The sequence below is a fragment of the Stegostoma tigrinum genome, chromosome 10 (assembly GCF_030684315.1).
Source record: "Stegostoma tigrinum isolate sSteTig4 chromosome 10, sSteTig4.hap1, whole genome shotgun sequence".
NCBI classification, from domain to species: Eukaryota; Metazoa; Chordata; class Chondrichthyes; order Orectolobiformes; family Stegostomatidae; genus Stegostoma; species Stegostoma tigrinum.
This window is the reverse complement of record NC_081363.1, coordinates 32,519,558-32,545,842: the sequence shown is the minus strand read 5'-3', so window position 1 is coordinate 32,545,842 and position 26,285 is coordinate 32,519,558. Positions and strand designations below refer to the sequence as shown.

Below are 26,285 nucleotides of genomic sequence, written 5' to 3'. Positions count from 1 at the left end.
CTTTTAAAGCTTCTTTCAATGACAATTGTTTACAATGCAATTGGAAAATGTGACCTTCAGCTTTTTTTCTTGGTTCTTAAGGTTTCTCATAAGGCAGTGCTGGATATTGATGAGAAATCCACTGAAGCAGCCGGAGCTACTGGAGTAGGCATTATTCCAATGTCATTGCCACCTACATTGGAATTTAATCGACCATTCATTTTGATTATCTATGAGGAAAACACAAACAACATACTCTTTCTTGGAAGAATAAAAGACCCATCCAAGTAACTTTGCTCAGAAAACTAATATGCACATCAAAGAAATCAGGACACAGCTCAATTCTAAAGCTTGAAATGACAGAAATATGTAATCAACCCAATATTATTGTGCATCAATATCATAATTATTTTGATTTGTTTTTCAGCAATAAGTAACAATACACAGCAGATCGATCAGTATTTATCTTCATCACAGAAAACTGAAAGTTAGGCAAGCACATTACTGTGGTTGATGTTTGGAGGTTTAATGATAATATCACTGGACTAGTAGCTTAAAATCCCAAGCTAATGCTTTGGCTACTTGGGTTTAAATCCAAACACAGCAGCTAGTTAAATTTAAATTCAATGCGCACAATTGGAATGTGAAGCTAGCCTTGTAATGGTATCCATGAAGCTAACATTCATTTCTGTAAAAACCCATTTGGTTCACTAATGCCTTTTCCTTACTCAGAGTGCCCTATGTGTCAATCCAGATCCACAGCAAATGTAGTTGATCTTAAATGCCATAGCGAACCATTCAGTTCAAGGTCACTTGTTGATGGGAATAAATGCAATCCTTTCCAGTCATGTACACATCCCATGCAAGAATAAAGACAGAAAAATAAGAGTGAACAATTGGTGGTCCAAACACACATTTAACAGGCAAATTGTTTAATAGAGAAGCAGAAAATGCTGCAAAAGTAAAGATCTCAGGACCCAAGGGTCAGTTAGTTTGTTGAACCAGTTGAATTGTGTACCATCTAGTTATCAACATCACCCTTCCCTTATCACAGGTTATGATACCAACCATTGACAGCGTGAGAATAGGGCAAAGAATTGTCATTAATTCTCCTTTTTGTGCTGAGTCAAATGGCTTATCTGATTAGCAGCAGAAGAGGATAAACCACTATTGAGTCTTAATGAGAAGCAACACTTATCTGACAACAAGACATAATTTATTGTATGATAATAAGTGCATGTTGCTGCATCAGAAGCCAGAGATGACATTTCTGTCTCCATTGGGATATGATATAGCATAAGGCCAACAGGCACAAAGAAAACTCCCATAAATTTCTTCCTGAACATAGAAAGGATCAAACAAGAAAAATGCAAGAACATTGGAGACAATGGGAAGGGAATAATAAATAAACAAGCAGATGAAGGAGGGATGAAATGTGACCAGAAAATGCTGGAAAGGTTCTGTGGATTTACAGGTAGTTCTGCTGTAACGTGTGTTTTGTTAACACAGATTGGTTGAATGGTGTCTGTTCGGATAACATGAGCTTTCTGCCGTATAGGTTCCTATAGCAGTTTCCCGATAACACAATTTTCTATTGTGCAAGGTTACATAAGAAAGCAACTATCGTGTTATGGGACAACCATCTGTGTTGATGTTAAAAGAACTAGAACAGATCTACGTAAATCATCAAACTCTATTATGGCTAAATGTATGCATTCAAAACAACAATTCACTGCTCTCTTCCTGAATGCCAAGGGGCTCTCATCATAATTCTAATATGCCATGCTGCAAAGTGATGAATAATTGTGCTGTAACTTCTAAAATTAATTTTAAGACTGTAGTAATCCAAAAAAATCCAGGAAAATGATAATACACTGCACCTTTGCTGTTTTTTATTCTTTCCCTTTTCTTATTTTCCATAATATTGATCACCAAACATTAGACTACATGCACTCAAAATAAATGTTTAAATCTTGAGGCATAAAAATCTATTAATTTTACCTAGTAAAACAGATTGCAAAAATGTGTATTTCTTTAGCTTTCCCCTACTGGAGCCACAACAAAATAATTTGACTTTATTGTGAATTTTTATGCTTTGGTACCGTGGTTGATGCTCAGGAGGCAGGCACAGTATTATTTTTGACTGAATTAAACTGTAATTTAATGATTCAACATGTTTCAGCTACCAATAATATTTAATTTGTGTTCAATAAATGAAATGGTCTTTATTCATACTGCCTTCCAATTACTTGGATAAATGACACATCATTTCAGTTATCTACAGTATTTTCCAGCTGCACAAAATTATTAAAAATGAATAAAACAAAGAAACAGACCTGCTTTTGGTTAGTGCCTATCAGGACCGTGGGATATGGTTGAGCACTTTACAGCCAATTAGTACATTCAAAATATGTAATTACTGTTCTAATGCAGAAAACATAACTGATAGTTTGATTCTGCACAACAAAGACCTTACATATCATTGATGGCTTTTCTAATCTTCTTGAGGTGACAGTAGTGGAAAGAATGTTCTTTTCTTCTGGGGTCTCCTTCAAACTACTATCTAGTTACGAGTGAGCTTGAAGAAATGCCAAAGAGTCATGGAGACATGCAGCACAGAAGCAGAGCCTTCAGTCCAACTCGTCCGCATCAACTAGACATCCTAAACTGATCGAGTCTCATTTCCCAGCATTTGTCTCATATCCCTTTAAACTCTTCCTGTTCATATACCCATCCAGCTGCCTTTTAAATGTGGTAATAGTACCTGACCCCACCACTTCATCTGGCAGCTTGTTCCAGACACGCACGTGTGAATGAATGAATTAGCTTTATTGTCACATGCTTAAATGAGTACAGAGGTTTATAAGTTACCACTTACAGCACCATTTTAGGTACAAAGGCACCTAGGTACAGCTTCTTCAGTTACAAGATTAGTTACTCTGTAACAATGTCACCAATACATTGTGCCATCTTAGGTACAGAGTACCTAGTATATTCCTTAATTACAAAACAGAGCATTGAGGTTAAAATCACAGACACTCTCCAAGGGTTGTCCAGAGCAGGCTAGCACAAGGAGCCTCCACATGTTCTGACTGCTGGCTTCCACCATGGTCCACATCAAGCCCTTGTCCCTGCTCTGTACAGGGTCTTTGCCCCTGTTTCACACCAAGCCGCTGATTACTGGCATTCCCACTCTAGCCGCTGGTCGCTGGGGTCCTACCTCCATACTGCTTGTTGCTGGTGTCCTTGCTCCAGGCCGCTGACTGCTGACCCTGCTTCGGAAGTCAGAGAGTTAGAGGCCGGGGCCAGGTGTCCGAGAAGACAGAAGAGGAGAAGTAAACCAAAGAAGGGAGGAAAGAGGAAGAACATAAGAAAAAGAATGGACGGAGTGAACGAGCTCTGGCTAGAGTGTCATGCTGTGCTGTCATCTTGGTTCATGCTGTGCTTTTTTTTATAAACCTCTAAAAGGTCACCCCTCAACCTCTGATACTCCAAGGAAAATGCCCCAGTCTATTCAGCCTCTCCTTCTAGATCAAATCCTGCATTCCCTGTAACATACTTGTAAGATTTTTCTGCACCCTTTCTGATTTAACAAAATCTTTTCTACAGCAGGGCAATCTGAACTGTATGCAGTATCCTAAAATTGGCCTAACCAATGTCCTGTACAACTGCAACATGAAATCCCAACTCCTACACTTGATGCACTGACCAATGAAGGCAAGCGTGTCAAATGTCTTCTTTACCACACTGTATACCTGCTGCCCTGACTTCAACCAGGAATGGCTATGTTCATTCTTGGTGACCAGGACTAGAAACACTGCTTATCATGTGATCGAACTAGTCTGCTATCGTGTTTCATCTCTCCGGTGGCTTATATACTACAATGTTGACTATGTAGTTCGATATTCTTTTGTTTTTGTTAATTGTTGTTCTGTATTATTGATATGTACTGAACACTGAATCTACTAAAACTTTTGCCTACGTTATCTTCACTCTAGTTATTATGACAACATTTCTGGAGAATGAATGATCCCAATACTTTTCTTTTTATCTGACAAAAGATGATGGATTTGAATCTACCATGGCAGACGGTAGAATGTGAATTCAATAAAAATCTACAGTTAAGAGTCTAATAATGACTGTGAAACTGTTATTAATTGTCAGAAAAGCCCATCTGGCTCACTAATGTCCTTCAGGGAAGGAAACTGCTGTCCTAATATTGCCCGGTGTACATAAACCTCCAGACCCACAGCACTATGGCTGACTGTTAACTGAACTTTGAAATGATGTAGCAAGCCATTCAGTTGTAATAAAATTGCTAAAATGTCTCAAAAAAGGAATCAAACCAGACTGTCAGCTTGACATTAATCTAAGCACCAGAAATGATAATGACAAAAACAGTCCTGTTGACCCTGCAAAGTCCCCCTTACCAATGTTTGGGGGCTTGTGTCAAAATTGAGAGAATTTGAAAACAAACTGGTCAAGTAACAGCCTGACATGGTCACACTTCCAGAATCATATCTACAGGCAATGCTCCAGACACCATCTTCAACATCACCCAATACGTCCTGTCCCACTGGCAGGACAGACCCAGTAGAAGTGGTGGCACAGTGATGTACATTTGGGAGGGAAGTGCCCTGGAAGTCTTCAACATAGATTTCAGGCGCCATGAGGTCTTATGGCACCAAATCAAACATAAAATAGGAAAACCCTGCTGACTATCACGTACTGCATGCTTCTCCTCCAGCTGATGAATCAGTGCTCCTCCATTTTGAACTTAGGCAATATCTATCTTCCATATTACACATGTGCCAGGCCTGTGAAGTCACCTCTCCATGACAAGTCCCAACGTACTTTGAGAATGCTGCAATGTTTGTGATTTTTCCTTTCCATAAATTTCCCAAAAAACAATATTCAATCATGAAGGAACAGCAACATTGTTCCAGATCAGGATGGAAAGTGGTTTATTGGGGACCTTGCAGATGCTGGTGCTCACATGCATCTGCAGCTTATGTCATTCCAGAAATCGCTGATTTATAGTGGGCTGTTGAAGAAGCTTGGGTGATTAACTGTAGTGCAACCAGTGAATGGTCCATGCTGCTGTCATTGTGCTTCAGTGAAAGGGTTAATGTTAAAGATGTTGGATGGGGAGCCAGTCAGTTGCTGCTTTTTCATGGGTGACATCAAGTTTCTTGAGTGTTGTTGGAGCTGCTCTCATTCAGGCAAATGAGGAATATTCCATCACACTCTGGAGTTGTGCCTTACAGATGTTGGACAGGAACTGAGGAGTCAGGTAGTGAGTTACTTGCTGCACAATTCCTTGCCTCCGAACTCCTCCTGTATGTGGCCATTGCCTGGTCCTCCTGTGTATTGAATGCTACATTCCACTTGTCCACCCAAGCTTGGAGATTATTCAGGTATTGTTGTAAAGCAAGTTCAAGGCAAGGAGGAAGAATCCATCAGCCTTCATAGCTGAACTTCCATGCAAATAACAAACGGAGCATCATCAGCGTAAAGGAGTTCTCTGATTAAAACATTTTGCATTTGTGTCATTGCTTTCAGCGTTGGCAGATTGTAGTTCCTTTCATCTGATATGGTACAAACTAAACACTTTCTCATTATGCAGAGAAGGCAAATGTCAAGACCCCGGACAAGATCATTGAGATAATTTCAGTCTACTCGCTCGTTAACTGCATGGTTCGGTTTATATTTAGAAGTTGCATCTGTGTTTTACCATATTTTTGAATTTTCAAGGCTTGGCAATGTTGTTCCTCAGATTTTGCACTTCTACTCTCACCTGTTACCTCCTTCCAAAGATTAAAATCCCGCCCCCTTGACCTGTCCATCCTCCCTGGACTGACCTATCTCCTAGATAGGTGGAGAGGAACAGACAGGTCAAAGATGCGGGGATGGAGCCAGTAAAAGTGAGTGTAGGTGGGGAGTTAAGGAGGAGATAGGTCAGTCCAGGGAGGGCGGCCAGGTCAAGGGGGCGGGATTTTAATCTTTGGAAGGAGGTAACAGGTGAGAGTAGAAGTGCAAAATCTGAGGAACAACATTGCCAAGCCTTGAAAATTCAAAAATATGGTAAAACACAGATGCAACTTCTAAATATAAACCGAACCATGCAGTTAAAGAGCGAGTAGACTGAAATTATCTCAATGATCTTGTCCGGGGTCCTGACATTTGCCTTCTCTGCATAATGAGAAAGTGTTTAGTTTGTACCATATCAGATGAAAGGAACTACAATCTGCCAACGCTGAAAGCAATGACACAAATGCAAAATGTTTTAATCAGAGAACTCCTTTACGCTGATGATGCTCCGTTTGTTATTTGTTATCTTCTCCTCTATCCATCTTCTATCCGCCTCTCCCTCTCTCCCTATTTATTTCAGAAGCCCCTTCCCCTCCCCCATTTCAGAAGAAGGGTCTAGGCCCGAAACGTCAGTTTTCCTGCTCCTCTGATGCTGCTTGTCCTGCTGTGATCATCCAGCTCTACACTTTGTTATCGCAGATTCTCCAGCATCTGCAGTTCCTACATCATTAAAATAGGCTTTCTGTTTTTACTCTAGCAACTTCCATACTAAATAGATCTTTGTTTATATCACTTCCAAAATGATGCCCCAGACAATAAAACTAAGTCTCCCTTCCCAATGTTCTTTTCTTTTATATATTCACTCATGGGATGTAGGCATTCCTGGCTGGGCCAGCATTCATTACCTGTTCCTAGTTACCCTTGCGAAGGTGGTGATAAGCTGCCTCTTAAACCTCTGCAGAGCATATGCACTAGGTTGACCCACAATACCCTGCTGGAGGATGTCCCTGGATTTTGATCCAGCAACAGTAAAGAAACAATGATATATTTTCAAGTCAAGACGATGAGTAGCTTGGAAGGTAGCTTGCAAGTTGTGGCATTCACATGTATCTACTGCTCTCACTCATTTAGATGGAAGTGGTCATGGGTTTGAAAGATGCTGTCTAAGGATCCTTAGTGAATTTCTGCAGAGCAAATTGTAGATAGTGCACATCGCTGCTACTGAGAGCATTGGTGGTGGAGGGAGTGAATGCTTGTGGATGTAGTGCCAATCAAGTGGGCTGTTTTGTCCTGGCTAATATCAAGCTTCTTGAGTGTTGCTGGAGGTGCACTCATCTGTTTCATCACACTCTTGACTTGTGTTTTGTAGTATGTGCACAGGCGCTGGGGAGTCAGGAGGTGAGTCAGGAGCCTCTGATTTGTGAGTTAACTAATCAACTGGTGACTGGGAAGTCAGAAATGCATCTGTGGTCTAAATGAAGATTCGCCTCTAAATGGATCCTAATGCACAAATTTCTCACCAGAGTAGAGGATACCTTGTTATAAGCATTGAATCCCATACATTAAATTGAAACAATGCAAGTAAACAAAAACAATGCTGGAAAAGCTCAGCAGGTCTGGAAGCATCTATGAAAGAAAATCAGAGTTAACATTTCAGGTCCAGGGTTCTGAGGAAGGGTCAAGTAAATATTTCAAGTACAAGTAAATCCCTATTTTCAACTGGAAGAAGTGTTTGGGCCTTGCATAATCAAATGGGAGGAGGTAAAAGAACAGACGTTACATCTCCTATAGCTACTAAGGTGCTGTGTGAAAGGGAGAGATCGACATTAAACCAGAGTATTATGGAAGATGTAGTCCATTTGACCACTCAAAAGCCAGGCAATTATCATCTCCACTGAGAAAGCAATCTAACTACTGCCCCTTAACATCCAATAGTGTGGCCATAACTGAATCCCTCAGTATTAACATCTTAGGTTGACCACTCACCAGAAACATGGCTGGACTCAGCACATAAATACTGTGGCTATAAGAACATGTCAGAAGCTCAAGGTTCATGTGATTAACTAAGTTCATGTGATTAACTCCAATGGAGTCTGTGTTTCTAAATCCAGGTGGCTAGCAAAAATGGCCATTGACTGCACTGATGGCACTGGTGATATCACACTACCGTGAAAGAGCAAGTTTACTCTCAATGGGGACACTTGTTCTGTCATGTTGTAATGATGTTCCGAAAACTTAATGTGAATGAGTCAACATGCAGGAGTTTGACTCAGCCCTGCAGTGTGATTTTATAGCAGTCGCATCTTTGTTCCCTGCAGATATTGTTCTGCTACTTAGCAGTGATGTAGCAATGCACCTTTGTGTTTCTTCACGTTGACAATAAATGCAGCCAATATCCATGGCGTCAAGGCAAATGAGAGGTGAAACAAATGTTAGGAGGACTGGATAGTTTGGATATCAAGAGGTTATTCCCTATTCTGGAATATTAGAACTCACAGACATAATTTAAGAATAAGAGATTACTATTTTATGGTCAAAATGAGGAACTTTTCTTTTCCAATAGTTATTAGAGTGTGGAGTTCGTTTCCAGTAATTTCAGTTTTAAAATATTTGATTAAGATGGAGTTTGATAGACATAGCAGTCAAGGTTTATGGGGTATAGACAGGAAAGTGGAGTTGATACAACATCCCGACTAGCCACGATGTTACTGAGTGGTGAAGCAGGCTTCAACGGCCAAAGAGGCCACTCTGCTGTTGCTATGTTTTGATCTGAAATGCTAAAGCAATCTCTAATGAGAGATACTGTTAGATGTGCTTAGAAATTTCAGTATTCTCTGTCTTTATTTCATATTTTCAGTACCGGCAATTATGTTGCTCTGTATCAATATCTATGATGTCTGTGCTGCTCTGATGCCTTTGTGGATCATCTCTTTCTTAAGCAGAAATTGGAAAGTGTAGCTACTTCGAACCTGTATAGATCTATTTTTAAGAGAAGGTAAAGAATCAACAAGAGATAGTAGGTACTGCAGGTGCTGGAGAATCTGAGAGAACAAGGCGTAGAGCTGGATGAACACAGCAGGCCAAGCAGCATCAGAGGAGCAGGAAAGCTGACGTAGGCCCGAAACGTCAGCCTTCCTGTTCCTCTGATGCTGCTTTGCCCGCTGTGTTCATCCAGCTCCACACCTTGTTGTCTCTTTACCAAAGAATCAACAAAAATGTTGGTCGGTTGTGGCTGGGACGACGTTGGAGACTGGCCGCCCACGGTGCACTGCGGTGTGATTTCCAAGATGGCGGTCATGAATCAGGTCTATCGGCGGCCGCTGGGTGGCGGTGCAGGTTCCCGGGGAGTCTTGGGACGGTCATGGCTGCCGAGCCAGCGAGGCAGTGGACCGAGGAGCAGTTGAGGAGTGAGGATGTGGCGAAGAAAGAAATTATCCAGTTCCTGCAGCAGAGCGCCTCGGATCCGGTAAGAGCGGGGGTTGTGGGCGGGGGCAGGTTTTCTCCCCGTCGCCCCGGGCCTGGGTAGTGCTTGTGCTGGGAGCAGCTCGGCTTCGAGCTGAGGGAAGCCAGTCCTGCAGCTCAGGGAGTCTGGCATGCGGCAACTTGGCCTTCGCGTTTGGTGCGTTTGCAAAACTGCAAAGCAGTAAAAATCAATGTTGATCACTTTTATATCAGTTACCCGCTTCATATCTGCGGATCTAAAACCACAGATATTTCACGTGGTGTGCTATAAAGTAGCTGAATATTTCACTTGGTAAATACAATTCTTATTTTAAACGCACAGACCTGACATCACTGCAAATTTTTAAAAAATCGAATACAAAGTAGGTTGCACGTTTAAATGTGAAGACGGCATATATATGAGAAAGCTGATGTTCGAAATTCAGAAGTCGAACTATTAAGAATTGTATTTCTGTGACATTGGTACTGAACGTGTGTTTTCGCATTAGTTTCTTGGTGAACATAAGTTATTGGGAAACATCAAGAACGTTGCCAAGACTGCAAAGAAGGAGCAGCTAATAGCTGCCTACAACCAACTTTTTGAAACCAAGGTGAGTAATTATTGGATGTAATCTAGATTTTTTTGAAAATGGCTATTATATACTTAGTGATCATATTGCTGTAATTTCAACCATTTTTATTAATGGAATATACTAGATTAATACTTCAAAATTTGTATTGATATATAATACAAATTTATGGTTTGCAAGTCAGGATAGTGCTATGTTTTCATTTCTGTAGCATCTTTTTGTGATATGGCTTGTATGATCACCACTCTTCACACTGAGGGTTGAATGAAATAGATTTCAAGGAGATCAAGCAACTGGACACTGAACCACCAAGAGACTATGGGCAGATGCAGACTTGTATCCAAACACAATCTGTAACATTGTGGCCATATGCCTGCAACCCCACACACTAAACCACCATTACCGTCAAGCTGGGAGATGAAATCTGGTTTACCAGGTTAATATTTACTTTTAGGTTTGCCTGGTATTCCTCCTGGCATGCCTTTCTGTTCTCTTCATTGAACACAAACAGAATACATTTCCTTTTTCACCTTTACACCTCGGTCAAATACCTCCCCTGTAATCTTATGCTTCTTTAAAAATATATGGACCAGTTCTTTGAGTTTATTTTGGTAACAAAAATGGTTTGGATTGGGAATTACTCTACTGTCCCAGATCTACGCTCTTGAGGAACTCAATATTACCTGCTGTATGGAGACCAAAAATATATAGAGTATTGTACTTGAAGCCTCAACAAGGTTGTTTCAAGACAAAAAAAAGTCTGTTTTGCCTCAGTGAATTATCTCGGGAATACACCCTAGTATGCTATTACTATTATTTTATGACAATTGGTGATTAACCTTTAGAAATCGATCCATCAGAATTCCTTAATCGCTTCCCCTACCTAGTTGATACTTTTCCCTGTCTAGGATGTGTTTATGCAGTTTTCTCGAGAAATGCATAAAGCTGTATTTCTCCAAGTTAAACTTCATTTGTAGAGTCACAGTCTCAATCTCTAAGCAGTTTTAAACTGCCTTTTGTGGAAGGCTTCATTTGATTTCTTCACTCTCCCTTATCTTTGCACAGTTTGCAAGTGCCTAAAGTAAATGGCCTTTAGAGGATGAGAAGGGGAATTTAGTTATGGGATATGATGAGCTGGCCGAGACATTGAACAGGTATTTTGTTTCGGTCTTCACAGTGGAGGACACTAATAACATGACAAAGAGACAAAGGTAGGTGAGGACCTGGAAAAAATCAGTATTACGGAAGAAACAGTGTTGGGCAAGCTTATGGAGCTAAGGATTGATAAGTCTCCTGGCCTTGATGGAATGCATCCTAGGGTGCTAAAAGAGATGGCGGGGGAAATAGCAGGTGCACTAACAGTAATTTTCCAAAATTTGCTGGACTCTGGGGCAGTCCCAGCAGATCGGAAAACAGCAAATGTGACACCACTGTTTAAAAAGGGAGGTAGACGAAAGATGGGGAATTAAGGACTGGTTAGCTTAACCTCTGCAGTGGGGAAGATGCTTGTGTCTATTGTCAAGGAAGAAATAGCAAGGCATCTCGATAGAAATTGTCCCGTTGGGCAGACGCAGCATGGGTTCATGAAGGGTAGGTCATGCTTGACAAATCTTTTGGAATTCTGTGAAGACATTACGAGCCAGGTGGACATGGGGACCCAGTGGATGTGGTGTACCAAGATTTCCAAAAGACCTTTGACGAGGTGCCGCACAAGAGGCTGCTACATAAGATAGGGATGCATGGCGTTATGGGTAAAGTATTAGCATGAATAGAGGATTGGTTGATTAACAGGAAGCAAAGAGTGGGGATAAATGAGTGTTATTCTGACTGGCAATCAATGACTAGTGGTGTGCCTCAGGGATCGGTGTTGGGACTGTAATTATTTACAATTTATATAGATGATTTGGAGTTGGGGACCACATGCAGGGTTTCCAAGTTTGCAGATGACACTACGCTGAGTGACAGAACGAAGTGTGCAGGGGACTGTGAAACTTTGCAGAGGAACGTAGACACATTGAGTGAGTGGGCAAAGGTCTGGCAGATGGAATACCATGTAAATAAATGTGAAGTCATACATTTTGGTAGGAGTAATAGTAAAAAGGATAATTACTTGAATGGTAAAAAGTTGCAGCATGCTGCTATGCAGAGGGACCTGGGTGTCCTTGTGCAGGAATCACAGAAGTTTGGTCTGCAGGTACAAGTAATTAGGAACGCAAATGGAATTTTGTCCTTCATTGCTAAAGGGATTGAATTTAAAAGGACAGAGGTTATAGTGAGTTTTGAGAAGATTTGTAGCTCAGGTTGAGTTTCTGGATGTGAGTTTGCTCGCTGAGCTAGAAGGTTAGTTTTCAGACTTTTCGTCACCATTCTAGGTAACATCATCAGTGAGCCTCCGATGAAGCGCTTGTATTATGTCCCGCTTTCTATTTATCTGTTTAGGTTTCCTTGGGTTGGTGATGTCATTTCCTGTTCTTTTTCTCAGAGGAAGGTAGATTGGCTCCAAATCAATGTGTTTGTTGATGGAGTTCCAGTTGGAATGCCATGCTTCTAGGAATTCTTGTGGCATTCCAACCGGAATTCCATCAACAAACACATTGATTTGGAGCCAATCTACCATCCTCTGAGAAAAAGAACAGGAAATGACATCACCAACACAAGGAAACCTAAACAGATAAATAGAAAGCGGGACATAACACCAGCGCTTCATCGGAGGCTCACTGATGATGTTACCTAGAATGGTGACGAAACGTCTGAAAACTAACCTTCCAGCTCAGCGAGCAAACTCACATCCGGAGAGAGGTTATGTTGCAACTGTACAAGGTGCTGGTGAGGCCACACCTGGAATACTGTGTCAGTTTTGGTCTCCTTACTTGAGAAAGGATGTACTGGCATTGGAGGGGGTGCAGAGGAGGTTCCCGAGTTTGATTCCGGAGTTGAGGGCGTTGGTTTCTGAGGAGAGACTGAGTAGATTGGGATTACATTCATTGGAATTCAGAAGATTGAGGGGGGATCTTATAGAAGCATAAAATTATGAAGGGAATAGACAAGATAGAAGTAGAGAGGATGTTTCCACTAGCAGGAGAAGCTAGGACAAGAGGGCCTAGCCTCAGGATTAGAGGGAGCAGATTTCGGACTGAATTGAGAAGGAATTCCTTCACCCAGAGGGTTGTTAATCTGTGGAATTTTTTGTCCTGTGAAGTAGTTGATGCTACCTCATTTAAAATTTTTAAAGCTAAGGTAGACTTTTTTTGAACAATAAAGGAATTAAGGGATACGGTGAGAGTGCGGGTAAGTGGATCTGAGTCCACAAAAAGATCAGCCATGATCTTATTGAATGGCGGAACAGGCTCGAAGGGCCGGACAGCTTATTCCTGCTCCTAGTCCTTATGTTTGAAAGTTTACACATCAATCCAACAACATTTCACCTAGACTACTAATGAAAATAGTTACAAATTTTGCAGTTAGCAGTAACAGTGAGAATTATGTAAAAAAGACTATGGAGCTGTTTTCATCATTGCAAGTCCTTATCTTTTTTTGCCACCAATCAAGTACTTTTGAAATGTGAGTGCTGCTATCATAGAGAAATGAGACAGTCAATTTATGCACAGCAGCATTCCATAAAAACAGTAAGATAAATGACCAAGTAACTTGTATATTTGTTGATTGAGGGATAAGACATCCAAGGATGCCTTTCTCTCCTTTGTTAAATAGAATTGGAGATCTTTTATATTTAATAGAATATCGGGGGCTGTATTTTGATGTTTTATTCCAAAAGCCTTAGCAATTGTAATAGAAACTTTACACACTGCAGAATCTTATAAATAGTAATGAAATGAATGAGGGTTTAATGCATCGCTTAAATAATTCAAAAAGTTCCCATAATATTTTGTCTGGCTCTTCAGTGCTGTTAGTATTGTCATTCCTGTATGAGGTCAGATTATTCGTTAATCCATGGTAGATTGAGTATTTGCATCAATTTGCACTATATTTACACAAGTAAAATTACAGATTTAGTCTTGGTGGTTATTGTGCCTTTTCTTTGTTTTATAAACTATTGTTCACTAACCTGCAGAGATTTAAAGGTACTGAATGTGTGGATAAAGTGACTCAGCAGCTTAAAGATGTGAAGCTTGGGACTGCTCAGGACAAAGCAAAGGCCAAGAAACCTGAAGTGACTGCAAGTGAGGTTAGTAAACTAAACTGGGAAATTCTTGCCTTTTAAAGATTGGCATTCTTGAATAAAAATATCTAAAGTATATACTTCTGAATATGATACAATATTCAATGGTCCAAATTTTGGAGCAGGATGATTTTACAGTATGCTGTTAGATTTATTGGTTTCAAATATTTTTGTCCACAACATTGATAAAGGTACAAGTTGATCATAGTACGCAAAACAGTATGGTGAACAGTAAGAAATCTACTTAACTTTAAAGAATTGAAAATTAGATGGAGTAAATACAACAGTAGATTTGAGTAGGTGAATTAATTGTCATATCAGGTATAGGAACATTTAAAAAAAAGGACGAAAGAAAGGGTTAAAAGAAAAATAGAGACAATAGAAGATTGTGTTTTTAACATAATGTTTACAAAATCTCCAATAACTTACAACCTGAGGAAGTGAAACTCCATTTTTTTTGGATGTTCACCTGGGCTTGTGAACTTGTCTAGCCTATGATTATGACACTATTAAGTGCACACTTGCATTTTTAATTTCTGAGTTGAAATTCCGTGAAAATCACAGGTTAAAGGCAAGATGCTATTCTCTCGAGGCTAATGATAGAACTGGACAAATCAGCCAGCAATTGTGATAATTCACAATTCAGAGTGTTTTTTTCCACATTTCAAGTTGCTGACTGAATCAAATGCTAATAGAACACTTTTTTAAAGAAAATTCTGTGCCACAAACTATAGGTGTTAGATAATGTTAGTTTATTTTGTACCATTTTTGCCTGTTTGAAATATTATGATTTGAAACTTAATTAAATGAATAAAATTCTTGTTCTCACTACAATTTCAACATCTTTATGATCATTTCTAGGAACCACCAAAATATACCAAATCCATTTTGCAAAAAGGAGACAAAACCAACTTTCCAAAGAAGGGTGACACTGTCCACTGTTGGTACACAGGATCATTAGAAGATGGGACTATTTTTGACACAAATATTGCCTCTAGTAAGAATCTAATACAATAGAAGTGTTTTATAAATTAAACTAAATAATTTGGACTCTGAGCAAGTTTGAGGTATGATATTGCCTATACTTCCAAGCTGATCTACATCCTTACTTTTAAAATATAATCTTGTTCATTTCTCTTTGTAATTCAGCGAACTTGTCACATTGTTTAATTATGAATGCAGATAAACCAGACTGAAAATCCCCAACTTCACTCTTAGATCACACCATAGAGTCTTTTAAACAGATTTTGTGTAGTGGAGAGGTTACGAGATGTTGTTATGAATTTGTTGTAAACAGGAAACTTCATATAATAGTTTCAAATGCAGTGCTATTTTCTCTCCTCCTTATTTTTACAAAACACAATGCTTTCAACTCCTTCCTCAACCTTTAAGGATGTGATAAGTGTTTTACATTTTTTTAAAGAGCTGTCAAAAACAAGAAAATGTATTTAGTGACTGACATTTGCATTCTTATTTTTCAGGAGATACATTAATGTAAGCTACTGTTTTAAACATTTAAAATAGTTTATGCTTTCTCAAAGTGACAAATTTTAGACTTGTCTCAATGATTTTTGTTTTCTGAATACATTGGAGACTTGAGAGCAGGGCATTTGATTTCCTTTATCTTTTTTATTGTTGCACTAAGTATTTAGTCTTGTCCTGATAGATTACATTAAGAATTCATGGCACCTTCTGTTTATTCGGTGAATTTAGTTTAAACTTTGGAGTTTGTTGTTTTGAATTGTAGTTGATAAACTTAGCTGGGTTTTGATTTATAAGAGAGCAACAGCACAAGGACCTAAGCAGTTGGCAAAACTTAAGGGATCTTGGGCTTCATTGAGACATTAAGGACGGAGGAGGGAAGTTGTGCCAAACCTTTGCTTCGAGTATTTTTTAAAGGTATTTTCTAATTCAACCTGTTCAGAGATGTTATTTGCACACCTGTGATGCAGGTTGGATTTGAGCCCAAACCTTCTAGCCCAGAAGTCGGGGCACTACCACCATACCGCGAGAGACCCTGGAGCTTTTAAAACCTAGACCAGAAAAAAATCCCATTCTCAATAATGCAAAGACTAGGAAACACAGGTTTAAGATTTTGGGAGAGGGAATATAAAGAGGAACATTTTTATGCAGCGAAGTTATGATCTTGAACTTACTCACCACAAGGCTGGTAGATTCAGAAACAATAATTACAAAAGAAAATTTGATGGGTACTTAAAGGAACTAAACATGTAGGGATAAGAGACTGAGTGGGAGAGTTGGATTGACTGGATTGCTGCTATGGTTGAACTCCTTCTGTGACATAAATGATTCCATGACTAATATACACTTTTTGTTTCATTTTATTTATTGGCCACAGGCTATTACTACACAAGTATTTTGAAAATTTGCTTCTTCTACAACGCTGCTGAAAATAGTGATTTGAGCTTAAGAATATTTCCGAAGCTGTTTAGAGTTAACTGGTCTTTTTGGGTTAAATTGTAAAGAAAGACCTTACTTTATATGGTGTAGAGAATGCCAAATAAATTAAGATAAGTGAATGGGATTTAAGCCAATTCACTCTTAAATGATTAATGGAATTTATTTTTATAGGTTCCAAAAAGAAAAAAGCAACAAAACCTCTGAGCTTCAAAGTAGGAATTGGAAAAGTTATTCGAGGGGTAAGAGTACAGTTTACAGAGCTGTGTACTTTTACCTTTATCAAAATTGCATTTAAATTATTATTTACATAGTGTACTGATAAACAGCACTAACAGACCCCTACAAACTGACCATTCTTCAATTTTTTGCAAACTAATTGACAACTGAGAACATTAAGTCTTAGATCCTGTAATAATGGCCACACAAATGTTTTACAGAATAATTCATTAAATGCAGTGAGGAACTGGAACTTTGATTGTAGTTTCCTGTCCTCAAAGCTAATGAGACCAAATTTATCAAGCTGGCTGCATTTGAAATCTATCAACTCCATAAAGATCAATTCTGTTACTAAACCCTTGTGGCTTCTTTGGATAACACATTCACCAATACAGGCCTTTGCACAATTAGAAAGTTTGTTTTAAAATTATCATGTAATTTGTTTTGCAGTGGGACGAAGCACTCTTGACCATGAGTAAAGGGGAAAAGGCCCGGCTACAGATTGAATCCGACTGGGGATATGGTAAGAAAGGAAAGCCAGAAGCCAAGTATCCTTTTATTATAGCTTGCTGAAAATAGTTTCCTCCCCCCACCCCACCTTAAACTGCAGAAGACAGGAGCTCAGCTAAGTTTAGCTGATACAGCAGCAAAAAGAGAATATTTATTCAGTCTTGAAGAAGCTATTTCTAATAGCAACAATTGGAGATTGAGCAGAGACCGTAGCTGTGAACACACAATGGGGAATAAAACATGAACTTTAATGTTTGCAGTACCAGCTTCCCTATCTGAACTTTGATACACAATAATGGTTTAGCAAAAAGTATTAGCTTGTGGAAAAGATCATGAGTTTTTAGTAATATAACTATTTTCTTTAACTGTAAATCAGAATTCCACCAAATGCTAAACTAATATTTGAAGTTGAGCTAGTGGACATTGAGTAACTTGAATGCATCCTGCAAAACACTGCCTTTGAATTGGCCAACATTGTTTTACTGAATGTCCCTTGTTAAATAAAGTATGCAGCTTAAGAACAACTGTGTATTTGTATAGAAACTTATCTAATTGAGTGTTTAATGTGATTACATGAAAGGCAGCTTTTATTTGCTGATTTTGTTAATTCTTGTACCTCAGAACTAGTTATGCTTTTATTAAGACAAGAACTGTTCACATGGCAAACAAATAAAATGTTTGAGTGACTGCAGGTTTTATGGTCAAATGTACTTCTGAATGTGTGGTGTTAAATACAATAGTAGAACATAAAAGGCTTGCAACTGCTAATCTTGTGTATCATTTCAGCTGGTTTCACAAGTTGCTGAAAGTTCAAGTACTGCCCAGGATACCAATTTCTGGTGACACCCAAGGAGTACGAATTAGTTTGTACTTCCTTCGAGTTAGCAAGAGCTGCTAAATAAATTTGTGGATAGGGAGAAACGTGGGCAAAAACAAATGCTCACTATAGCACATGTGTATGTACTGAGACATTTGCCTTATTCAACAGCCTTTGTTGAATACGTTATGTTCTAATTCTGATCTTTGTTGAAGATGGATTGGGCCTAGAACCTGAACTGTCCTAAGTGTGACAGTATTAAAAGAAACTAGATAATTTTGAATATTCTCTGTTCAATTCTGATTCCGAACTCAACAGGTTGATTTATCAAATGCTTTTTGCAAATGTCATCAGACGAGGATCACAGAATCCCTTCAGCCCAACAAGTCCAAACCCATCCTACCTAATCTCCACATCCCTGAAGACTACAGGCAATTTAGCATGGCCAATCCACCTAGCCTGCATTTCTTAGGACTGTGGGAGGAAATCCAACAGTCACCCAAGGGCAGAATTGAACCTAGGTCCCTGGCTGTGAGGCAGCAGTGTCACTGTGCTATGCATGACAGGTTTATCAATTTTTTTTTTTACTTCAAAGCCTAAGGCATGGTAACTATTTATTACTACTCCTACTTATGACTGTATTAACACTTCAGTGAGGTGACTCATGATGCTGCATTAGTAGCCTAATTTCATGATGTCCAAGACTGCACTCAGGTATTTGTGCCCAAATTTACTAAAATCAGTGTAGAATCTAGTAAATACTGCAGCTGGAATTTAAGTCCATACTTCATGCGCAGAATGTATCAAAGAACAAATATGAAAGTACATTAACAAGTGTTTTTTGTGGAATTCTTGTATATTTTAGTGAATCAAATATACAGTTATATTTCAGCTTCGATTAAGACATTTGTTAAAAGTTGCTGGAAAGTTTCAGGAAAAATCTTAAGATTTGAATAGCATACAAGCCAATTACTTCATTTGGCACAGTTCCAGCCAAGTGAGCCAGTCCATATGCACAAAGCAGATGTCAATTCAGTGATTCAATGAAAAACATTTTACGAGTTTGAATTTGGTCCCTTCCTCTTTCCAAAGCATGGCACAACATTTACAAAACGGCGATTGTACTGCATGCGCCTCTTTGCTCGGCCAGTCTTCTTTTTCCTCTTCTCTTGTTTTGCAACCTATGCAAAGAATAGTTAGTGCAAATGCAAAATGTTAGTACAAAACACATGCACTTGGAACCAAGTATGTAAAATGCAGGATTGGAGGTTTATGCCCTTTTTCAAATAAAGGATGTAGAGGTCAAGATGTAAAAAAGAATAGGAAATAAAATATATCCTATCATAAAGTAGCAAAAAAAATTAAATTGAGCTAAACACTGATATTGAAGGAAACAGCTACAGAGTGGATACACTGTTAGTAAATCTTCATTCTACAAGAGTCCCAGAAAATCAAAAAGCTTCAATAAAGCAACAGAGATAAACCACAAGCAAGTTAGATTGACATGTTATTGGGAAATAAGTTGTTATAAAAATGTATTAAAACATTCAAAAGTGCTTAAGATCAGAGTCAGTATGATTACAGGATCAGCTAACCAAGGTTGAGATAGGAGGAGGTTGCCTGCCTGAAAACATGCCCTAATGATGTGCTGTAGGGATCAGTGCTGGGCCACAAATATTTATGTTATAATGACTTAGGTGAAGAAAGTGAATATAACTACAGTGCTTGAGGGCAAGATAATTCAGGTCTCCACTGGATAGTTACTAGCAAAATTCATGATATTTGATATGATTTATGTACACATTTTAGATATACACAAAACTACAGCAAAATCTTCAATGTTTTTGTTGCAGGCACACAGTCAAAAAAAACTTACCTTAGGAGTCTGACCTTTTACTTTTCCAGCTCGAGCAAGGGATCCATGGACCTTACCTAAAATGAAAAAAGTGTAAAGTATATTTCAAGAGAAATTTTCAGACAAAGCTGTACCAATATATGTTATTATGATGATAAATCTCACATCAAAGAAACAGACTTGTAACAGCTCCTGGACCACCTGGAAGCTAGTGTGCAAACATCCACATGCTTACTGAATTACCATATGGAAGTTAGCAAATAATCGACATAATACTACTAGACAGCTACTTGACTTCAACAACTCAAGTCACTATAAAAAGAGAGAGAGTTGCTTTGCTACCAAAGTATACAGTTCCATAGTTGGGGCTCTTGTGGGACTTTGCTTACTGTCTCTGGACCAGGAGGCACAGGTTCAAGTCCTCCCTGTTCCACAGGTGTCTGACAACACCTCTGAACAGGCTGATGAGAAACTAGTTCCATGCTGCATTCAAGGAGAGAAGCCACACCTGTGGCAATGGTAAAGCAGTGTGTTCTAAGCAAAAGGCTGCCACCATCTTAGATGTGGTCAGGAAAAAAAAGGTAAGGATTTGTGGTACATGCCAAAGTCAAATTTCTCAACAATTCCATGATCTGCAACAAAATTAAGGAAGGCTATAGAAAGGGACACCAGTGGGAAGAGAATAGAGTTTGAGTTTAAATTTGATTACAATGCAGCAAGTGATTCTTCAGTATCTTACCTGAAGCAAAAGTTTATTTCTACAAAATGCAGTCTAACTTTTATACACTTGAGAAATTCTTGACAATTACACAAAGAAATAGTTGGTTATGCTGATACATTGTTTGCATCAATATCATCAAATTAGGCCAGCAAGGTCAATTCAAGTGACTGTTGCTAATACTGTAAACATGATATTTTAAAATAGTAATTAGAGAAATTCAAGTTACTGCAATACATACCACCCAACAATCGAGCAACTACTTCAAGAGTGCAGTGCTCACTAATACCACACTGGTTTATGACAGCATCATCATCTAAGGGAGTGCCAGCCAAGAGGATCACTTGGTCAACAGCAGAGACTCCTTCCAGGGATTCAACATGGGCCTGAATTAACAAAAACAAAAAAAAGTGAAATTCTTGAGGCAAGCAAAACAGAATTGTTCAAGGATCAATTATACACAAGTCAGCATTTTGACAATCAAGAGATAGAAAGGAGAACAGGATGTTTTGGATTATCCATGGAACTTGAATACAAGTTAAAATTTGGAGTGAGCTATTTTTAAGTTTTTGAAATCAGTGATTATAAAACTTGATCACAAAGAATTGTACATCACAAAATACCATTTGATATAGTAATATCAAAAGTTTTATGAAAGCCCAACAAAAATGCATTTTTCACTGCACAGTCCACCCTCTTGCCAGCTATAGCATTATTTTACTGAATTTGATCCTAGTAATAAATGTGGGGATGTTTTGACTGTAAAGCCACTTCATAAACACATGTGTGGTGGGGAACCTTAAAACATCCATTATCTAAACACCAGGCATTATTTCAAATTACTGCAAGTCTGGGTACGGTATGCTAATCACAAACAACAACTCCCATGATTAATGGAGGAGCTATAGCATTGACAAAAATTGATTAAAAGAAAGACGACGACTGGTCAGAGCTGAGGAGCTAATATAGACACGACCGAGTGAAAACAAAAACACTCCTACATTTACTATATTTAAAAGTGACCGCATCTGAGCAACAGAAATTGTAGAAATTTCTGTAGAAATTACTTCACAGTGGTGCGGTTAGTACGCACCAGATCAACCTTTCATGGTATTACCACTCACACACAAAATCATGATGCTTTGTATGTGACCACACCTGAATGAAGCACCACTGGACTTGTTCTTACATTAATCACCTTTCAAATAGATGTGGTTATCTGATTCCAAAAAAGGTTCCATCAAGTTTAATCCTTAGTTATGTTTACTCTTTCTAATCCTTCCAAGTCCTCAATAACAACTTGTATGAAGCCTGAACATGACTAAATTGGAAGATTAGATTAGATTCCCTATAGTGTGGAAACAGGCCCTTCAGCCCAACAAGTCCACACTGCCCCTTGGAGCATCCCACCCAGACCCATTCCCCTATAACCCACACAGCCCTGAACACTACGGGCAATTTTAGCATGGCCAATCCACCCAGACTGCACTTCTTTGGACTGTGGGACGAAACCGGAGGACCCGGAAAAAACGCATGCAGACACAGGGAGAATGGACAAGCTCCGCACAGACAGCTGCCCGAGGCTGGAATCGAACCTGGGTCTCTGGTGCTGTGAGGCTGCAGTGCTAACTACTGTGGAAGGCCCAAAGTGGATTGAAAATGGACTCAACTAATCCTTAAATATGCTACTTTTGTGAAGAGTGTCAGGCAAAAAAGAGGGAAATTTTTTAAGAATGGAACAATAGTTAACTCCATCATTTAGGTTCCAGTGCTTCAACATCAATACAGAAAATCCTTCCTAGAAAATTGCCAATGAGAATCATTACATTTACAGTAACCATCCATCTGCTCCACTTGGCCAGCACCCAATGTCATATGGGGTGGCACCAAACTAATTAATTGGCACAATTACCAGTGCCTTACTATTTTCCCCAGCATTAGAAAATAGCTTCAACTGAAGACTGCACAGATGTGACAGGACAGCATATTAACACATTGGGCACTGCAATTACAGCATTTTCAAAATTGTATAATAGTTAATTAGCATCCAGTTTACTTGCTAGTCAGTCATAAGTAACTTCAATGCAACTTTCCCCATCATTAATTAGTTGTGTCCTTCTTCATAGACATCCAAAATATTAAAAAATTGGTCATCTTTAAGTGCACAGGCCGAAATACGCACAAACCAAACTCAAAATGTTTGATATTGCCCGCAGTATTAGGTATGCCACAGCCTGAGACAAATGCAATAAATTTAACAATAAGTGAATTGGGATTTTAATTTACTACTTTTGTGGTGCAAAATATCCTTATAAATTAGGAGCACAAATGGAAACAAGTTCTAAAAACTACATCAGAAAACACCTTTATATAAAAAAACAAGTAGGACCAATACCAGGAAAAGACTCAATTCCTGGCAATTGTTAAAAATAGAAATAAGAGTAGTTTGTACAAGTTAAGATTTTAGCCTCAAAAATGAGTACATCCTTTAGTAGACAGTCTACCTTAATTTGCCCGACGGTCTCTTCCCCAGTCACATCAACTGTGTGGGTTTTCTGAGCACGTAGAAACAGCTGCATGATTCTTCTAGGGAAGAAAACAGAACATTTTTTCAATGTACGAAGCCGTACTAAGTGCCCAAATTTCACTTAACCTCATGTCCAAATCAGCTGCAATTTAGTATTTAAATAATACTAAATACAGATAATCATCAACAAAATAATATTTCAAAGGGACAGTTCATGCATCGATATCACTGTTGACCCTCTGCTACAAACCAAACAAAACAACCCTACACTTATTGCCAATAAAATTTAGTTAGTTCAATGAATAGCATAAACTTGTCACCTATAATTTGTTAGAAACATACAATTGTGGACCCATGCTCTTAATCGTCCTTTGATGTGGTCTAGCAAGTAGTGGTTTATAAAAGATTCCATCAACTTCTCATGGCAAATAAGGATGAGCACTATGGTATCTTTACAGTTCAGACAAGGAACCTTCAGTCCAACTCATCTATGCTGACCAAGTTTCCCCAGACTAAAATTAGTTCCACTGGTCTATGTTTGCCCATCTTTCTCTAAACTGTTCTTATTCATGTACTTATCCAAATCTTAAAAAATGTTGTAACTGTACCTACACTTACCACTTCATCTGGCAGCTCATTCATAAACCAGTGTGAAAAAGTTGCCCCTCATGTTCATTTAAAATCTCTCTCCTCCCACTTAAATATGCCTAGTTTTGAAACCAACTACTCTAGGGAAAACAAAATGTAGACCTGGATGAACACAGCAGGCCAAGCAGCAGAGGAGTAGGAAAGCTGATGTTTTGGGTCTGCAGCTTTCTTCAGAACATTCCCACTAATCTCTACTCTAGGGAAAAAGACCTTTGCTATTCACCTCTCAAGGCCCTCATGATTTTATAAGCTTCAAACAGTCTCCCCTCAATTTCCTAACCTTCAGTGAAAAAGGCTCCAGCACAATGCAAGCCCTCCAGTCCCAGCATAGATAAAATGTTGAATATAGCTTTATATACCCTCCTGTTTCACACTTCTGAGGTACGGGGGGGGGGGGGGGGGGGGGGGAAGAGAGAAAAGGAGAGAAGAGGAGAGAGAACAGACGAGGGCAAACATACAATTAGGAGCAGAAACGTGCCACTAAGCCCACTGTTCCACCATCCAAAAGATAACATCTGATTTGATTGTGACATCAACACTACATTCTTGCCAAACTTCAACTCCTTTGTCAAGAGATCAATAATGTGCATTTATCACATTATGGGGAATGAGTCTGAGACTCAATATCCTCAGGAAAAGTCTATTCATCCAAAATGAGCAACCCCTTAGGTGAACTCTCATCCTTGGCAAGACAACAATATGCCCTCCCCCAAGTCTTGATGATCAATGGGTCAAGTGGATTCAGATTAATAAGAGCTGTCCAAGAATTAAAAATCTAATATTTAATGTCACTAGAGAATCTATGAACAATGAACATGAGTAGGGCTATTGAGTTCTTCATGCAAGATATGTCATTTGACAAAAATCATGGCTGATCTGATTTTAAACAGAACTCTATATTCCTGCACAGCCCTTATAATATTTCACCCCCTGTGCAATAAAGAATCTACCATTGCCTTACAAGGATTTAAAATTTTTGATCTACGCCATTTTGGGGAACAGAACTCCAAATCATCAACTGTGGTGAAAGGTTTTCCTCATTTGTTTTAAATGCACATCTCCTTATTTTAAAAAGTATGATTCCTAATCCTCTGTCTTCCTCGAGAAAATATCCCTTTCACATAGGCTTGATGTGACTTTTGACTCCTAAAACTCCCTCTCATGAAAACTCTAAACTACAGGACATGTTTTTAAAGGTGAAAGAACTGCCAGATAAAGTGGTAGGTGTAGATACACAGTCACAACATTTTAAAAGACAAAGACATTTGGATAATTAGATGAATGGGAAAGGCTTAAAGATTATAGGCCAAACGCAAGCAAATGGGTGTAGCTCAAGTTCAGGAACGTGGTCGGCGTAGCCAATTTGACTGAATGGCTTGTTTTCACGGTGTAAGACTGTAACACGCTGTCCTAATTAAAATTGATTTTCTTCAGTTACTGTCTCATGAAGCAATGCACTCATTCCAGGTAATCTTAGGTAAGCTTTGAATTACTTCCAATGCATTAACTTCCTTCGGTAAATTTAGTGGGCAGTTCGGTACGCAGTACTCCAAATGGCGGCTCATCAACGTGCTGACCACAAAAATATGACAGTCGCTCAATAGACGCAGCCACGTGGCTTCTGGTTACCAATACATCGGCCAGCATCAAGTTTTCTAACATAGACCTCCCGCACGAAGGACCCACCGGCACCAGCCCCGCACTCCCGGCAAATGGCGCCGGCCCGAAGGGGAAGCCCAGGTTACAGGCCCGTGCCCATTTACCAACACACACAGTCCAAGGAGCCGAACGGCCACAATCAGCAACACGGTCAGGACAAGGAGATGATAAACCCTATTTTTTGAACTTGAGAACTCGCCAAATTGCGGACACTCACCGAGAGAAGGTGGGCCCGGTTTCACAGTGAAAACAGCCACGACCCAACCGCCACCTTCCAAAACAGAAAAAGAGAGCTCTACTGCACACGCGCAGTATAACTGCGATCAACTACGCACGCGCACGTACAAAAGAACACCCCGCAGGCTTATTAGCCGGACTGCGCGCATGCGCACTCCATATACTCTACGGAGTATGTGATTTCCACGTGTCTTCGTTGTAAGCAATTGTTTCATTGAACAGCTTCTATCACATCGAATTAAAACGTTGTTCAAATGATGTGGGTATTGCCGAATAGGCAGAATTTGTTCTTTCTTTGAGATCTGATAGATAAGCACTGCTGTTCCTGACCTTAGAGATAGTAAGAACTGCCGATGCTGAAGTCAGAGATAACACAGTAAGAAGCTGGAGGACCACAGCATGTCAGGCAGCATCAGAGAAGCAGGAAAGCTGACATTTCGAATCGGGACCCTTCTTCAGAAATGGGGGAAGGGGAAGGCAGCTCTGAAAGAAAGAGGGTTGGGACCGGGGAAAGTAGTTGGGATGGTGATAGGTGAGTGCAGGTATGCAGTAGTGGCAGGGTCTAGGCCCGAAACGTCAGCTTTTGTGCTCCTGAGATGCTGCTTGGCCTGCTGTGTTCATCCAGCCTCACATTTTATTATCTTGGAATTCTCCAGCATCTGCAGTTCCCATTATC

General features: G+C 39.4%; 3 protein-coding genes across 4 annotated transcripts in view; 2 read left to right on the top strand and 1 right to left on the bottom strand.

The window, feature by feature from the left end:
* The window catches only part of LOC125455890 (alpha-1-antiproteinase-like), a 29,712-nt gene extending 27,501 nt beyond the window's left edge, over positions 1–2,211 (top strand). For both annotated transcript variants that reach the window (XM_048538424.2, XM_048538423.2), the window contains one exon: positions 82–2,211. In XM_048538424.2, the coding sequence (XP_048394381.1) occupies positions 82–270 (189 nt within the window). In that variant the 3' untranslated portion in view covers positions 271–2,211. The remainder of the gene's footprint in view (positions 1–81) is intronic.
* Positions 2,212–9,120: 6,909 nt separating this feature from the next.
* On the top strand, positions 9,121–17,835 carry fkbp3 (FKBP prolyl isomerase 3). The gene is made up of 7 exons (XM_048537281.2): positions 9,121–9,256; positions 9,741–9,842; positions 13,894–14,007; positions 14,863–14,998; positions 16,594–16,661; positions 17,089–17,186; positions 17,525–17,835. The coding sequence occupies exons 1-7, from the start codon at positions 9,152–9,154 to the stop codon at positions 17,577–17,579; spliced, it is 678 nt and encodes a 225-aa protein (XP_048393238.1). The 5' UTR covers positions 9,121–9,151; the 3' UTR covers positions 17,580–17,835.
* On the bottom strand, positions 14,164–25,724 carry LOC125455400 (ubiquitin-like FUBI-ribosomal protein eS30 fusion protein). The gene is made up of 5 exons (XM_048537282.2): positions 25,590–25,724; positions 23,043–23,124; positions 20,780–20,924; positions 19,842–19,897; positions 14,164–19,146 (listed from the first exon to the last, which is right to left on the bottom strand). Exons 2-5 carry the CDS (start codon positions 23,115–23,117, stop codon positions 19,021–19,023), a joined length of 402 nt encoding a protein of 133 aa, XP_048393239.1. The 5' UTR covers positions 23,118–23,124; positions 25,590–25,724; the 3' UTR covers positions 14,164–19,020.
* Positions 25,725–26,285: the final 561 nt, after the last annotated feature.

Excerpts from the sequence above, each read along its gene's own strand:
- fkbp3 (XM_048537281.2), top strand. The coding sequence starts at position 9,152 with ATGGCTGCCGAGCCAGCGAGGCAGTGGACCGAGGAGCAGTTGAGGAGT. Across the intron at positions 14,008-14,862 it reads CTGAAGTGACTGCAAGTGAG|GAACCACCAAAATATACCAA; the intron begins GTTAGTAAACTA and ends GATCATTTCTAG. Across the intron at positions 14,999-16,593 it reads TGACACAAATATTGCCTCTA|GTTCCAAAAAGAAAAAAGCA; the intron begins GTAAGAATCTAA and ends TTATTTTTATAG.
- LOC125455400 (XM_048537282.2), bottom strand. The coding sequence starts at position 23,117 with ATGCAGCTGTTTCTACGTGCTCAGAAAACCCACACAGTTGATGTGACT. Across the intron at positions 19,898-20,779 it reads AGTTGCTCGATTGTTGGGTG|GTAAGGTCCATGGATCCCTT; the intron begins GTATGTATTGCA and ends TTTTCATTTTAG. Across the intron at positions 19,147-19,841 it reads TAAAAGGTCAGACTCCTAAG|GTTGCAAAACAAGAGAAGAG; the intron begins GTAAGTTTTTTT and ends TTCTTTGCATAG.